This window comes from Aptenodytes forsteri, unplaced genomic scaffold (assembly GCF_000699145.1).
Source record: "Aptenodytes forsteri isolate BGI_AS27 unplaced genomic scaffold, ASM69914v1 Scaffold119, whole genome shotgun sequence".
NCBI lineage: Eukaryota > Metazoa > Chordata > Aves > Sphenisciformes > Spheniscidae > Aptenodytes > Aptenodytes forsteri.
Window position 1 is genome coordinate 4,549,150 of NW_008796165.1, and position 16,979 is coordinate 4,566,128.

General features: G+C 39.5%; 1 protein-coding gene across 2 annotated transcripts in view; it reads right to left on the reverse strand.

Annotated features, from left to right (window-relative positions):
- Nucleotides 1–16,979, reverse strand: part of TESK2 (testis-specific kinase 2) — a 78,036-nt gene that overhangs the window by 4,640 nt on the left and 56,417 nt on the right. For both annotated transcript variants that reach the window (XM_009287301.2, XM_009287300.2), the window contains 5 exons: nucleotides 9,743–9,825; nucleotides 7,614–7,689; nucleotides 5,857–5,940; nucleotides 4,645–4,731; nucleotides 911–1,046 (listed from right to left, as the gene is read on the reverse strand). In XM_009287301.2, the coding sequence (XP_009285576.1) occupies nucleotides 911–1,046; nucleotides 4,645–4,731; nucleotides 5,857–5,940; nucleotides 7,614–7,689; nucleotides 9,743–9,825 (466 nt within the window). The remainder of the gene's footprint in view (nucleotides 1–910; nucleotides 1,047–4,644; nucleotides 4,732–5,856; nucleotides 5,941–7,613; nucleotides 7,690–9,742; nucleotides 9,826–16,979) is intronic.

A 16,979-nucleotide genomic window follows, 5' to 3' on the forward strand; every position in this document is an offset into this window, starting at 1 on the left:
GTTTTGTACAATTTGTTGAAAAATATTTACAAAAAAAAAAAAAAAGTGGGGGGGGGGGGAACACATGCCACCACCACCCCAAAAAAAAACCCATCCAACCAAACAAAAAATTTTCCTTTTTAACTTGCACCTCTTCTAGATGCTTTCCAGGTGTGGGAGAACTACCACATGCACGCACTCCATGTGGTTTGAAATACAGAACTTACTGCAATCTATAACCATATTTACAGATATATAGATATGTATATATATCATGTATTTATGTATACACAATATGAGAAACTATTTTTACTGTACTCAAAGTTTCCAATGCCAGAAGTCTACTAAACATAAAAGATACCCAAGTCAGAATATGCCCCAGCCTACAAGAACTGCTTGCAGTTTGCTCCCCACACCAGGTGGCACTAGAGAGCTTTAGATAAAGCCCTTCAAGGCCAGCATTCCCAAGCAGATCTGGGATTCATCTTTTCCCTGGTCTTTTTATAATACTCTTGCATCTTCTCTGCTCTTCCTCCTGAAGGAATTTAAGAAGCTTCTAAGTGTTACATGTAACATACACCAAAGAAATTATGTATATGCACTAAGTATGGCAGGGACAAAGCAGAAGTTGATGAATTTTCATATACTATTATCAACTTACAAAACCATTCCCAAATGAACTTTAAATCTCCCCTCAACAGCTTGTGGGCAGAATCTTTTGAGGCACTTTGGAAAAGAACAGCTAACAGTTTCTTAAAGGACACTGCAGTGCAAAGTATATAGCATTGTTACAGAATAATTTTCAGGCTTTGAGTAAAATCATTCATAAGCTATAAATATCATATAGCTGAAATCCCAGTCTTCAAAATATGAAGCATTGTACCCTTTTGCTATTAGCCTGCAGCAATGTTTGTACAATACAGACACTTACCTTTGAGTTTTCTTTCACTGTTGTCAAGGTTCAAAAACTTTCTCTCTCTCTCCGAGTCCTCATTTCTCAGGCGGTTTAAAATCTCCTCCAGTGTTTTGACAGCATCAGCAAATGAAGGACGCAAGTTTGGATCCATCTGTGCACGCACACGAATCAAATAAGTTCATGTGGGTTTGTCCATGCTATTCTACTTACACAGTGGACAGACAGAGGGACAATCTGAACTGAGGAAATTCAAGACCATTTTAAGAAGTGTGTTGTCATTGCAAAAAACCTAAGTAAAGCAGGGGAAAAGTAGTATTCTGTCCCAGTTTATGTCTATTATACCGCTCACATGTAATTACCAAGTTGTAAACATTCTATGATGAGGACGCATTCTAAATTGAAAAGGTGGGAAGCTGTTAGATTGAGGGTGTGACAGAGGGTTTTGTTTGTTTGAAACAGCTTTCATAGTTCAAGGATTTCTTTCTGGACTCCAGTTAAAAGTCAGAGATTATATATCAATGTAATTTCAAAACGTGCCTGAAGCAATAAGGATTAAACAGAGCAACTTGTCTATGACATTCTTTAAAAGTTTATAATTCTTCCATCATCTCTTTGTGGCTTTAATTGAAACCCACCTAAATGGCATTGCTGATTTTAAAGTTTAAACTGTTGTATCTTTGCATCTGTTAATTAGCTTTACTACTTGGTGTACTGGTCTGTCCTGTGAGGAAGCAAGATTGATTATATACTTTGACAAAGTAATACAACAGAAAAAAATCCATCTTCGCCCAAGTAAAATACCCTCCCAGTCATCAGTATGTATTCAGTTTGTATTTATCAGTATGTATTTATTTATTCACCCTAGTAGAAATGGATCTTTAAACAAAGTTCAACCCTAAAATTGTACTAGAAGGCAAGCAGCTTAATTTAAGTAGTAACTTCAAACGCCTTTCATCATTTTGAACATTGATCCTGTATATATGTTACAGGTTTAACTACTGTAGGTAGCAATGTCTAATTCAGCAGCTGAAAGTTAACCTCATTACACTATTAAAAAAGATTCCACTTGACCTGATCCCTGTTTCCAGCCCTCTAAAGGCTTTTTCAGAGCAGGCAAGCCCAGACAGATCTCACCTCTAGTACAAAGGGAACAGTGGTGCTTTGTAAACAACAAACCCTAAAGACATCCCTGATACTGCCTTGCAGGTCCTACGAGATGGATCTTTCTGGAGAGAATTGGTATGATCAGCAATGCCAGAACACCTTCTGGCAACACAGGGTAAAGGGCTAAAAATTCATACGTACAGTAATAAAAAACAAACAAATGACACTCAAAGAGCTCAAGAGCAGCAAGAAAGTTGTTCTAATGCAGCAGCTGGAATTTCCTGGCATAGGAAAACGTCTTTTTCTGCTTTCCCTATTTCACTGAAAGAGCAGGGCAGGGGCAACACCAAAGCACACACTCTGTACTCTGACAAACTTACTAATTTGGGAAGCTTAGAGAGCTGTTGCAAGCTACAGAAAGTAAGAGCAGCTCCCTGGCTATTTTAATTTGTGCTAGGTAAGATCCAGGACAAGAGTAGCAATAGAAAAGTAACTCAGAGCAACATTTGCCTCTTCCATCCCCGAGCAGTCCAGATTCTGCTCAAATGGAATAGAAGGTTCTTCCTCAAGGCAGCAGTTGCCCACAGCTCATCTCGTGCTGGTTAGCTTTTAGCGTGATCATACATGATTACATTTATAAACATTCGCACCGGTAGGCTTATAGTTGTTGGAGAGCCATAAGTTTTAGACTTCCTTGCACGTACTTATTTAAAAAAACATTTTATAACAGCAAATTAAATAAATTTTAATCCACCACTCATGCATGTCAGTTTTTACTGGTTTTCTTAGGTTGCCCTAAAACACGTTTCCTGGCTGTAGAAAACCCCAGGGCTTTGCACGTTAGTTCAGCTAATCAGCTGAGCTATACAGTCTACACTGATTGTTGACCTATTAAATAATAAAAAGCTATATAAATGTCTATGTCTAAGAGCAAATTATTACACAGATCAGCTAGTACTGAAGCACAGCATGCTTAGGAAGATAGAAGAAAGCCTTATCTGTTCACCACTTTTTTCCTTCTACTAGGTAAGTGGTAAGTGAATTACAGCATGCCCCACACCGAAATCAGCATATTAATAGCTTGATCACAAGACAGTAATTTCCACTTTCAATTCAGGGAAGGGACGTTTAATATAAAGGAAGCAGCATTTGATGATAATCAGTAGGAGAAAATCCTTTTTCTCTGAACACACCAAATTCTTACATGAGAATATAAGATCAGTCACTTCCCCTTTCTTCATGAGTACAGTTTTACTCTGAATTTCACCTGTGCTGAAAAATTGGTTTGAATCATGCACCACGTGTTTGGAGGCAGTATGACTTCTGGAGTCTACAGGTGGGAGCCAAGGTTTCCAAAGTCAAATCCTACCTCTAGCCAAACCCTTTAGTGCTTATGTAGTCAAAACACTTCATAAACATGAGTCAGACGTACCACTGTCCTGGTGATGCAAGCTCCACTGTGAAGTAGCTTGTCCAGAGTAAGTTCCACAAACATTTTTAGAATTTACGCTATCTTGTGTCAAGAGCAGCAGTCACCCCCACCTGCTCACATCCTCACCTTTGTACTGTTCTCCCCTTGAATGAGCATCTGCATTTGTACTATACAAAGTAAAGAGAGTGCTTGGGGCAAAAATAAGCATCAAGAGCATGGAGCAATGAGACTGCTTCTTTCAGCAGCAGTGTTGACATGAAAACAAAGCCTGAAAAATCAGTAACAGACAGGAATAAAAAGCCTGTTCTGAGACTTTTCTTACGAACACTCATTGGACACAGTGCTGGTATTGGCTCCAGCACAGCCTGGTTGTGGGGTCCCGGGCAAAGTTTTGTGCAATGAAATTTTTAGAACTTGCCTCAACTTAAGTTCTGCAAACTGGACATTCCCAACTTCAGCTGAATTTGGTGGAAGCTCAGGTCCTCTTACTTCATATAAACCAGTTTGCTATACAAAGGTACTAGCGACCTCTGTTACGGGATAACCCACAAAAGAGATCTACTTGCTTGGAATTTTCACACTGAGGAGCCATGAAGGTATCCAGCACTAACTATCACACTTTTACTTGAATAACTGGCAGAAAATTTACTCCACACAGTGCGTTGTCTATAGCTTTACTGATATTAAATCATTTGGGTCCAAGTTTGTTTTTTTGGAACACAGGCTAGGGATTTGGAGGTTTATCCTGCTTTCCAAAAGGCAGCATATAGAAACTGCAGAGTAGTTTAGTGCCTGCTCTTGATTTGTTTGTGAGATCTGTTTGTGAGAACAACTCAGAATTCTTTCTTCACAGCTCAGTAGGTCTGTACACAATAACAGCTGGATTTTGTCAGCCCGAGGGCCAGCCAGTGTCAATAGCATACAACTGGTTATGATCAGCCTAAGCAGCCTGCAAGAAGCTGTTCAGTGCGCCAGACCTGTTTGTTTGGCATGACGGAACACAGAATTGCAAAAACACAAGATAGACCTTTTTGCAAGGGGAAGGGAAGGGTTATAAAACCTGCAAGGGACTTTCTGGGTTATCAGAATGTACGCTGCTTTTATAGGTAGGCTCTTCAAGTCTCTTCTGTAAATGCTTTAAGCTCTATCTTCAAAAGCCAGAGGTATTTAGAGAACTCCAGTTTAGGCCTCTCCCCTTAAATAAGATACTCACATTACAGCAGTTGAAGGCCAGCTGGAGGAAGTCGGGGGGACAGTCTCCCACCATGTGCTGGAAGGCATCATAATCTAATCCAAAATTCTGTACAAACAAAAACACAGCATAGAGATAGAAATGAGGTCTGCTATCTAGCCCCAAGCATCTTCTTTTCAGGGGGTCCCTACATGGAGTTATCAGGAATAACCATGAACACCATCTCTCAGCAGTCACATACAGAGGATTTTGAGAAAAACTTCATGCACACTCCTAACTGCAGCATTCCCAATGGGATTACTTGATACAAGATACCTGTAAGAGAATGAGCTGACTTCAAAGCCCATCCTTCTTCCTGGACTCAACTGCAATCCACTGCACTTGAAAAGTTGCCCGTGTGGATCTGGAAGCAACATCTTACACTATAATGTTTCACCATGGTGACTTTCACAGTGTAAATTAACAGCCTTCTATAAAACCAGAGGCTTCGCTGTGATGAAAATTTATCAATTAAAATGGTTAATTTTTCAGTGGACGGTAGACTGGTAATACAAATTATCTAGTTCCTTAAATGCACGTCTACAAAATCTGAAGGGCAGAGAAACAAAGGGATCTCTTATTTACTGCAGTTCAAGACCTAAGCAATTTTGCATTTTCAGAACCGGAGTGGGATAGACAATTTGGAAGACGCCCCATAGAGGGCCAAAAGCTGCCCTGCAGATGGGACTCAACCAAAAGGCAAGTGAAGAAAGTACAAAGTACCTCGTTTGACTAGTCAATTCTAGCTCAGATCCACAGTGCTTAGCACAGTCTATGCAAAAATAAGGGTGAGCTTATTTTAGCTGCTGCTAACATAGCTCCTGCCCCTTTCACAAGGAGGGGCTGCTTAGCGGATGCAGTGTGCCAAAAGTGCTCTGTTCTGAATCTGGCAAGAAGTCTACATGAGCTGTCACTCTACAAAAGGAAGGTCAGTGCAATGCTCTCAATGTTCTGCCAGTTAAGGGCAGAAAGGATTTCCCCATGAGGATTGCAGCTGGTCAAAGTTTGTGTGAAAGTGTCTTCGATGGAGCTTCTTACAATAACAGCACAGAAGAACAAAAGCCTTTTACAGGCTATTTTTAATGTAACACCTATTCATCCTATCTTTGGCAGCAGTGCCAGAACTTCTAAAGGCCAGCCATTATCATGGCATACTTACCACCTCCCACCAATATTATAAACATAACCACTTACCTCTGTGCGAGGGAGATAGTCTGGATCTGCCTGTATTCTTGCTATAATCTCACACAGAATTATACCATAGGAGAACACATCCGCCTGAGAGAGAAAAAAAATAAATAGCCACATGGTTCAGCTATGAATACTGAGCGTTATCTGCCACCGAGTTCCTCCTTATCCCAAATGGTTATCGTGAAACAACTAAACCAACACCACAGCCTTACAACACTAAGCAACTGCATTATAGCTAACATTTTCCATGTGAAGAAACACATGCTCACAGTAAAGCATTCTTGTTGCACAAGTATCAATGATAACTTTAAAACTCTTTCAAGAAAAAAAAGAAAAAAAACTACCAAACCACTCTTAATTCAGCAATGTAAAAAAAAAAAAAAATCCTTCCTTGCATAAAGAATGGTGAAGTTGCATTTGATGTCTTACAGATGGGAATAATTAAAAACATAGCCAAAAACGTGACATGCCTATATAATCACTGTGGTTAGAAAGACGGGTTTAGATACACATGATCACAGCTTATCCAGAACATTAATGCTGTTTTTAAGAAGAATTAAATTTTTCTCTTCTCACAGTTCAGTACCTCTGGAGAAAACAGTGTCTCTCCCAAAGCTTGAGGTATCTAGTAACACTGTATTACCAGCATCAATTTCCACTGAAATTTCCATGACGCTTAGTAATCACTTATCTGACTACCCCTGGAGCTGCACAGTTGCTCCGATTTCCACCCACCTGAATTTATCATGTAATAAAATTTAGGAAACATGGAACACAAGTCTACAGAGCAGAAGCCAGCATCCCTCAACTCTTAGGTATCTGGCAGGCTTATATGTCACCTTTCACACTGATGAGGTATGAGACCTGCTTCCTCTTTAGTCCTCCATGCCCTAGGGTTAGTGAAATATGTGGCACCATAGATTTGGGTACTTTATTATTAATTTAGGTCAATTGGAACTCTTAACAAAGCTTTGAAATGGTAATTATTACATTCATTACTGAGGTAGCTACTGCTTTCCTGAAAGTTAAAAGTACCACCAATTAAACAGACTATTGACTGCTAGCTATAAAAAGGTACAGGATGTGGGCTTTATCACAGAAAGCTGCACTTGCAGGGCTGAAGTAGACTATGTTACACATGGGAGAGAAAACCCTGGGGAAAGAAGAGCTTGACTAAAAATACTATTTCTGAAATCCAGTGTGATCTGATCCTCCTCTGAAAGAAACATTTCCCAATGCCACAAATAGGAAAACTTAGAAATACCCTTGGAGAACATTTTTATCCAGGTATCTTACCTTGAGAAATGTTGATTGTTGATTTTTATTTTTTTTTTTTTTTTTTTTTTAATTAGAATACTTGTACAAGTTTACATACAGACCTTTTACTTCTACCCGGATTTCACTAAGGTATGGTCAGGGAAGTAACCTCACTACATTTCTCATGAGACTTGGTTAAATTAAGTTGTATTAGGTCAACAAGCCATTATCGTATTTCTGCATGTGGGGTGTTTCAGAATGGAAATAGCACAACAGTGAATTATGCTAAAGGTAATTCTATTTCTGTAAAAGAATGCTCACCATGAATTAAAAATTTTAGTTATTCAACTCACACTCTCCCTTAGTCTGAATGACCTACTGAGTACAGAAATGTCACAAATGAAAATAACAATAATTTTAATATTATGGAAATTCTAAATCTTGTATACAGCTATTGAAGAGAAATGTCTAACAACTAAAGTCCATTTATATCATGTACCTACCTTTTCATTGTAAGGTTCATCTCTGAGAACTTCTGGTGCCATCCAGAAGGGTGAACCCACCACTGGTAACTTCTCACTATATGGATATGGAATAGATGGCCCAGAAGGGTCCCCACCACTGGTAACTTCTCACTATATGGATATGGAATAGATGGCAGAAAAGGGGGGAGAGAGAAGAACCATTAATTAAATACTCTGATTCAGGCATTGCTACTGACTTTCCGTAACTCCCAAGTATCTGCAGAAACTTTCACCAGAGGGCAGTCAATTCAAGTTGGTTTCATAACATACTGTATTTTACACTGGTTTCCTACTGGAGTCACTAGAACATTCAATAGCAGGAGGAGAAAGTAAAAGAAAAAGAAAGCTTCAATCAGTTACTCATATTTTACTTCCAGTTTCTAAGTGCCTGGCCACTTTAAAAAAAAAAAAAATTATTTGAAGGTCACAGGTGTTCAACAGTTTTGGTATCCAAACTCTTGGCAGAGTGGGCTCCTTCATCTATACATAAAATGGTTTGTGGACATCAGTTTTGGGCTAGATGTCAAGTTCTCCATTCATGCAGCAAGACATGCAGGTATCCATCCCTACATGTATACCGATAAGCAGCTCTGAAAGTATTCAGCACAGCCTGCTTGCAAACTGGTTGTTTGGTTTTTTTTTAAAAAAAAAAGGTCAAGATTGACTAGATGAATCCTTTAATAGGGAAAAATTAAGAGTACTCAGAATAGAGCTGATTTGAAAACTTTGCCATGTTTCCATATGGCTGAATACTGGGGCCTTAAAACAGGCCTCCAGCTTGCCACACAGCTGACCTTGAAGGAATACCTACTAAAAAAAAAAAGGCCTCTGAAGGCCTCAAATAGCACGGCTTGCTAGCCAGCAAACTGGAAGCAACAAAACTGCATTTGAAAACAGAGGTAAGACTAGATCAAACCAAAATGGCAGCTAATGTAACAATTTTATTATGTTGTTTGTTTTAGTATCAAACTACCTTAACTTTAGCTGTTATTATACTCTCAGTTTTCAGGGCATCTCAAAACTGGGTATTAAGAACACCTTAAGGCACCTGTGGTGCCTTCCTGATTTTGTGATGGCTTCATATGAATACAGCTGAAGCTTTCAGCACCTTAAAGGGCAGAGATTCCACAGGAGCGTACAAGATACACATTGGCTGTACTTATCAGTAGTTTGGAAATTAAAATGTTCACTTTGTTAAGCTTTTAGATCAATATTTCGTCAACATTAATGCAAGCCTTCAGACCTCCCAAGACATGGTGTTAGGATACGTGTAGTTTAAAAACAGTGCATAGCTGAGATCAACTTTTATTGTTTTCTTTGCAGTCAAAAGAACTGGAAGGCTTTTATTTATTTTATGCAGAAGCACACACTGGAGAAAATCTGACAGCACATTTCACAGTCAGAATACTCTGAAATACACAAGTCAATATACAGAGAGAACAATGAAATCCTTGTCCTTGATCTCCCTAACGGAGGGATGACAAAAGGACTATTTCCAATTGTGACAATAGCTTGTGACAGTCACCTGTGCATTCCTCAAATGAGTTAAGATTATAATTTCACCCTAGGGAGAACAAAGTGGTGAGCTACTGTTAGACAGTAATTTTAATATCTCTTTGTTATAAACCTGAATCTTAACAACTAACCCAGAGGTTAAAGAGAATAATACTGGAATGCCACTGAATATTGTTTATGAAAATGGAAAGAAGCTAATTAAAGTTGTTTGGAATCAACAAAGGACATTTATTATAAAATCATCCCAATCCAGAATGCTGGACAGTATTTTTGTGTTTGTTGTTTTGTTTGGGTTTTTTAAAACCAAAATTCCCAAGTACCTGCTTAGAAGATCTACTGAAAAGCTTGAGTAAATCCTCTACTCACTGGAGCATTTTTGAAGAATAAGTGTCACCAATAAATCTATCAAAATGGACAGTAATTAAGGCTGGAACATTTTTGTCAACCAGTCTGCAGTTCTAGGCTGAAGAATGAAGATATTTTTTGCAAATTTTGTATCAGAATGCAATAATGGCCTCAGGGATCCAGCTCATTAGAGCTTCTGACCTGCAATCGCACTGCAACTCTCACTGTATTTTGATTAGTTCACGTACCTGTGATCAGGAATTTTCTCTGCTAAACCAAAGTCTCCCACTATTGCTGAGTATCCGTTGTCATCATGTTTTATTAAGCAGTTCTGGGGGAAAAAAAAAACAACAGAAGAGTTATTGTCTGGGCATGAAACCCATATACCGTTTGTTTTATTTATTTTTTAACCTGGAACAAGACTACAAGATGTTGTTTGGAAGACATTAATTTATGTTGCTTTTGTCTGAAAGCAACCACCCTTTTCCCCTACCCTCCCCCCTGCACAATCACATGTCTGTCAAACTTAAGATGCTGCAAACAGCCTTACACTTAGTTAATAATCCACTTAAAAACTTGCTGAGAAAGCAGGCAGCCACAGGCAGCACGTACCCAGCTAGGTTCCAGCAAGAATTAAGATGATTTAGCTCCCTTACTGCTCAAGTATGCAATACATGCTGTTCACTATGACACCTTAAATTTTCTCTTTACAATTTGCCTATACCTGACCAGAATACGATCATAGCAGACTCTAAATACCTTTGTATATTTTGCTACATTAACTACTGAAAAGGAACTCACTGCTTTGCAGTAGATTTTCATCAGAAAATACAAGATGTGACGAAGTCATACGTGCTTTTAAAGTCTCAAATAAAATTCTTTATTCTACAGTACATCATAAAACATGATTTAAGGGAAAAGTCTAATAGAGAAAAGCTGTCGATCTTTTCCTTTCAGATGTGCCCTCCAGCGTCAGGAGGGAGGGCAATTTAAGGGGGACACAGATAATTCTGGTCTGGCAGCATCACGTCACACGCAGGGTATTATCGATTTAATTTTGTTATTTATTTACAACTCTGAAAAACATGCTTTGACCATTCTAGTACCACATCTTTCCCTTCTCACCGAATGAATCAATAGCCGACTTCCCTAAGTTTTTTTCTACCCTGCAATAGGTGGAGCAAGACAGAGAATTCATTCCCTTACCACATGCCTTGCTCTGTGTCCTTCTGCAGGCAGTACAATAGCAGTGACAGGCAGCAAAACCACTGCCGACTCCTACAGAGTGGTACCCTGCATTAATTAGCTAAACAGCAGGAAACACTTTCTAGCTTTATTGTCCTTGGATGTACAAAAGCCCCTCGCTGACCCCTGAGCATTAGCTTGTCTGTATAATGCAACTACGAAGAAAAGTGAGTCCCTTGTCTAAAAGATCAAGTTCAGGTCATCACTGTTTACATTATTCAGAGATGATTGTGGCTCAGGCCGTGAAGCGAGTTTTCTTCCTGCCAATTAAAAGGTTAAGCAAGCCACTCCTGCGATCATGTAAAGAAAATGCATGCCACTCTCCTGAAACACATGCCGGGCTCCTGAGATGCAAAGTTCTATTTGTTTAGCATGACTCAAATATAATAAGTACAGTTAGTTTGGGGATTCATAAACATGTACCAAGTTAAATCAACCATGCTTGCCCAAAGAGCCGCAAAGCTGCTCAGTTACGGGCTTTGTTATCTTTTATCAAAGAGCACATTCATTCAGCTTGCCTCTGTTTAAACATTTGGTCACTCTAAGTGGACTTAAAAACTGAGAAGAATAAAACTTTTCTGAAAAATCTTACTCAAATGATTCAGACAAGTGGAATTTCATTGTGTACCACACAGAAACAAGCCTATGAGGACACCAGAGATTTTGCAGTGTACAAGAATGCTGATACTAGTTTATGCAGCAAAATAGCAGGTTATTTTCTGCCATAGATTTCTCAGAAATTAAAGATGATTTGTAATTCACCACTCAAAAAAACTCACAAAACCTCTATGATTCATAAAAGAACTAGTTTTAAGATTTAAATTCCGTTCTTGCATTACCTTTGACTTTACATTTTGTCTTTACATTACTTTACATTTTGTTCATTTTGAGTAGCAAGACTGCAGTAGTTCATTTTACCTTCTGGGTTTGGTGGATTAGGATTATTCTCCAATAATCCCCGGTCTCCAAAATTTTAGGGCAACATTTAAATCCAGACTGAGAACTATTTTCAACATAACTAAAAATCTGTAGAAACATTTCTACTGACCTTAAGATCTGCAATAATTTACAGGGCTGCTTTGATACCAAAAGGAGGCTTAAATGCAACATCATCCTGACAGCAAATTTTCCTTCAGCTTCTTACCAGTATACAATCACATCCCATTAGACAGCAATACATCACCAACTGAAGATGAACAATTTTGCCTCCCACCAAGCCCCAGGCAGTCTCAGCTCTCAGGTACAGCACTGAACTATTATACAAGTAGATTATTCCTAGATAAATCATAAAATAAACCAATAGCGCATCCAATCTAGTGCCAAGTAATGCTACCCGACAGCTCTGAGCTCCTTCCTGGATGAGCAGGAGCTGCCTGCAGCAAAGCTAGGCTCCTTTTCAGCACAGGCCTTTTGAGAAACCAAACAGAGCGGACACCCCACCGCTGTGGGATCCAGAGGTCCTGCAGGAGAGGCCAGTACACCATGACAAGGCAATGGGGGAAAGCCTAGGGCTACATTTCTGCTATAAAGTACTGATCGATTGTTCTGCTGTGGTGGGCTGCACAGTGTTAAATGACATAAAGAAGGAAGTTAAACTATTCTCTCTCATTAGTGGAAGCTTGTCTTTTGTCTGCATATGAAGAAGTGCTGAGTGTGAATTTAAATTCATTAGGATACGTATTCCCATACAAAAGTGACTTTTTTATTCACACTTAAATCAGCCATGGGCAGGTGACATGCACTAGACAAAAAAAAGTCAGTGTCACTACAAATGCTCACTGTAGTGAAACTATACTGATTTAATTCAACTGGTGCAAATTTTTATGTAGCTAAGCACCAATTTCCTGGAACCCAGAAAGGATGGAAGCCTATTCCTAACAAAATCAGTAGTAAAACCCTTCTGCGGATACTAGTGTGGTCAGATATCACCTTTCAAGCCTGTACTCCTCATTCAGGACAAAGTTTTGCAGATGGCAATGCTTCATTCTGTGCTGAGATTCTCCAAGTGTTCAAGGCCAACCCTCAGCACCACCATCCTCCTTCTCCTCCACCCTTCCCACCGTAGTAAAGCCATTACACAACACTGCACCAAATCCACAGCACAGATAGTTCAGTTACCAGATTTAAGATGCAATTCATAAAAAGGTGACTTAACACAGCCCAGAGTAACTGGTAGTTCACGTGCACTCAATGAAAGACATTTCTAAGCATTCACATTCTACTGCCAAGATAAATCAGGATCAAAAAAGGAACAAAGCTTCGTTAGAGACTAAAAGGTTGAAAAGAGCTTTTAAATTTAAGCTAGAGGTGGTATCTTAGTAGGAAAAGTACAATAGAGCACACTGCACTGTTTCTACTGACAAAGTGATACTTCTCAGTTTCTACAAAAAAGAAAATATGTGTATCAATTTGGTATGAAGAAGTTTCATTAATGGATTTTGGCACAGAGACGCAAAAGTTCAAACCCCTCTCTAGCACAAAGAGCCTCTCTAGAACTGCCTATGAGATGAAATGCCAAGCGGCTTTACAACACGGGCTTTAAGAAAACACTTTCGACTTACTATTGCACTATTTGTATAAGCTGCAAGACAATAAAACATGACAACCTTCCCAAGCTTTCTCTTTGGACCTCTACAGACAGGGATGTTCTTTCCTTTGACAGCTCACATGGTCAAAGAGGGCAGTATTTGACTTCAGTTGGGTTCTTGAGTGTTTTTTCCCCCCCCCGAAATGGGGACCCCATCAGTCCTTCCCGAGGCAGTCTCTTAATAGAAGCAAGGAGCTCTGTACATGAGCCCTAAAGAGTTAACAGAGCTGTTTATGCAGAGACAGATGTGAAAGAACATAAAGCCCCCTTTGTGTGTTACAGGAGCTTAACATCTGCTTTGCACAGCATAATCCTACTAAGACGAATGCAATATTCTATTCTCCCTTTTACACAAACAAAAACAAAAATAGACTCAAGAGTTTCAGAGTTAAAAATAAGTTGCTTAGATGAAGAAACCCCATCGTTTTATTTTACAATATGACATACAAGCTAAACTCCTCAGAGATTTTATTGCACTCCAGAAAATACAGGAACGCTACTGCAGTGTCAGTTGCAACCCTCTGATGAGTGTTACTGAATTAAAATACTTAAAAGGCCAATTGAGATGTATCAGCTGTTTTTTAAGTGCTATCCCCTAGGAGAAACACCACTGACAATTAAATGTACAACAGGAAGTTTACCATACTAGATACACTTTTGAAACTAAAACCATTACGTTTAAGGGACAGGCTCCATTTGGGTCCCAAAGTACCAGTAAAAGTTTAGTATCGCGAGCTAATTTTTTCACTGCAAGCCCTCGCCTGCAGTGCAAAATATCCAGGCGAGAGCTTACTCTACCACAAAGGGGACCTTACAACCGCAGCAGCAAGTATGAGACTCATCAGACAAAGGTTCTGTTCATTGCTTGGGTTTTATTTTGTTTTATTTTGTGTTAAACAAGCAAACAGTATACAAGGTAGGAAGTCAGGGTATGTCACTTTCAAGCCCAAAGGCAGTGAATTTGTTACATCAAATAATCCACAGTAATTGCTTACATGCATGATTCTGTCCCACAGTAACTGAGACTATTCCTCTCTCAATGAAAGAAGGGTGAGCCATTACACATTTACTGTGAAGTGAAAGCAGATGTTGGCAGGAATACACACACGTACGCGCATGTGTGTGTGTATATATATGCCTAGAGATTAGAATTTCTTCATAGATTTTATCATCAATGGAGCTCACAATGTTCCCTAAAACTGCTCACAATCTACTATTGATTACAAGACTTTGTTTTCAATTGTACATAATTCTGCAAAACTAAAAGGCATTTGTTTGGGGGTTTGCCTGCTTGTTTTTAATCAAGAGCTTTGGTAGTGTTTTTTTGGGGAGGGGGGTGTTCAGCTAAGACAGCTCAGCTGCTTGGGAGAACAACCTTAGAACATGTGTTGCGAGTAAATTGTGAAATAATGAAAATAAATCCTCAAAAATATTAGCCTATGGTATCATACCAGATTTGGCACATTCTCAACTTGAAATGTGACAAGACCTCTGTGTAAGACGCACCTTTTGCCATCCCTGCAAAAAGTAGACTTGGACAGAACACATGCTGTACGAGGAATTTGAAAGAGTGAATAAGGTGACAAGACAGAGCAGGAGTCCAAGCTATGGGCTGGCAGGGACCAAGACTAGGGTCTTGAGCTAGGTTCTTGAGACGGGGAAAAAACCCCAAAGACTATAACGAGGACATAAGAACTGCAGGCATAGCAAATGGGACAGGGCGGGGGGGGAGGGAACAGAGCTAACCTGAAGCGGCAGAACAGGGTGAGAGCTAGAAATGGCTAAACATACTAAAGACCAGAATGCAGAAAGATAGCTTGGATAAAGCATCAAGCAGGAGCAATAGGAAGAGGGTAACTGCAGTCAGCCAGACAAGGAGATCGAACAATAAGGTTGGGGGCAGGAACTGAGAGCAAAAAGAAGAGGAAAAGCCTTTGAACAAGGATGAAAAGCCTGACCAGAGGCTGGCATTGTACGCTAGCAAAAAACACTGGATAGTCACAGAGTAGATATGATTGGTCTTGGAAAAAAGGGCAGACTCCTAGATGTTCGCTTCTCACTGCCAAGGATTCTCTCTTGTTCCTCTCTCTATTCCTGCTCCATAGCAAAAACACACAATGTGTATTAGTAACACTAATTAACAGCAGCAGTATATAGTAATTAAAAATACTTCATGTTCATGTTTAGTTCCTGTATTAACTAAAGCAGCAGCATGAATCTCAAGCTTCTAACCCTGCAAATGAAGTGCATAATGCCATTGTTTTTTTCCAGTTTTTTTTTAAATTGGTAGGAAGTTGCACACAACATACACTACATCAAAAACTCAATATTGCACAAAAGATGGGATGTAAAACTTCCTGTGAGAACTTTCATTCTTCCCCTTATGCATACGCATTAAGGTAAAGTCCTTAATTACATGATCACACACACAGTTTTCCAGCTGGCACCCATGTCTTCCAGTGCACGCAACGGATTCACACTGACAGTGAATTGGGGCTGTACATGAAACACTTGGACCACTATTTTCAGGACTCTGGCCACGCTTGCCACAGAAACAGTAGGGTGAAAGAAAGGCTGGGAAGAGATGAAAAAGAAAGCCTGGGCTGGAAATGAAGGTCTTCTGTCTTGTGGTTAAGACTATTGCAATGTTGCCCCAGAATCTGGATTCTGGCCTTCCTCAGCATCCCAGGAGGATTCTGTGACAAGGAAGCTAGTTTAACAAAATCTTTCAGAGATTGTTGCTAATCTTGTGCTTTCTCTGCCTCCAGGGGTCAAACCTGACTACTTTATAAGTGCTGTAACGCTTCCAACTGCCTCTGAGGTCAGTGAGCATATTGCCTTGAACTTAAATGTGTAAAATGCCAAATACTCCAAACAAAGTCTTAAAACACATACCCAATATACACCAATATTCTTGCTTTTAATCTGTTCTGATAAGGCTGAGTTTATTCATCTCCCTCATCTCAGAGATATTGTCAAGAATAAATTCACTGATATTAGGGCAGTCACTGGTGTAAGCTGCCAAGGAAATCAACAGTGCTTCCAGAGCAGGGTTTGAATGCAATGCAAATACAGCGTAAACAAGGTGTTGAAGGAACTCTCTGTGTAGTAGTAAGATATTTGTAATGAGAGGTGAGGTACAAAAGGCTTTTGCTATATTCTTTTTGCAGGCTGGACGCTTCTTCCCTATGCCTTCCCAAACACTGTTGTTTTAATTGTAGGTAACAACAGACAGAACGTTGCAAAAACAAGTCAGATTAAGAAAAACTTCATCACAATCCACTGGCTCCTATTGAAACACTTCCAATTATGATTTCTGTTTTAATGACTGCATCTTCTACGACTAAGACTTTCAGAGCTAAAATTCATAACCAGACCTCCTTGAGAATCACTGAAAGATGAAGAAAATCCTCGTGATTCCAGGATGCAAATCCTCCTTGTGCACATTACAACGAGCCCCAAATAAAAAACGATTTATAGGGCTTGCAGTGGTATGGAATAGGGGACAGGGAATGAGCCAACGAGGCCGGCTGTCATAACCCATCTATGGCTTAATCTCTGTGTAAATCTCTTTACAAGAAGTCAAAAGTGAGGACACCACATTTATTGGCTTACAAAATGTACAAGTAAGTCACCCTGCCGACACACCTACT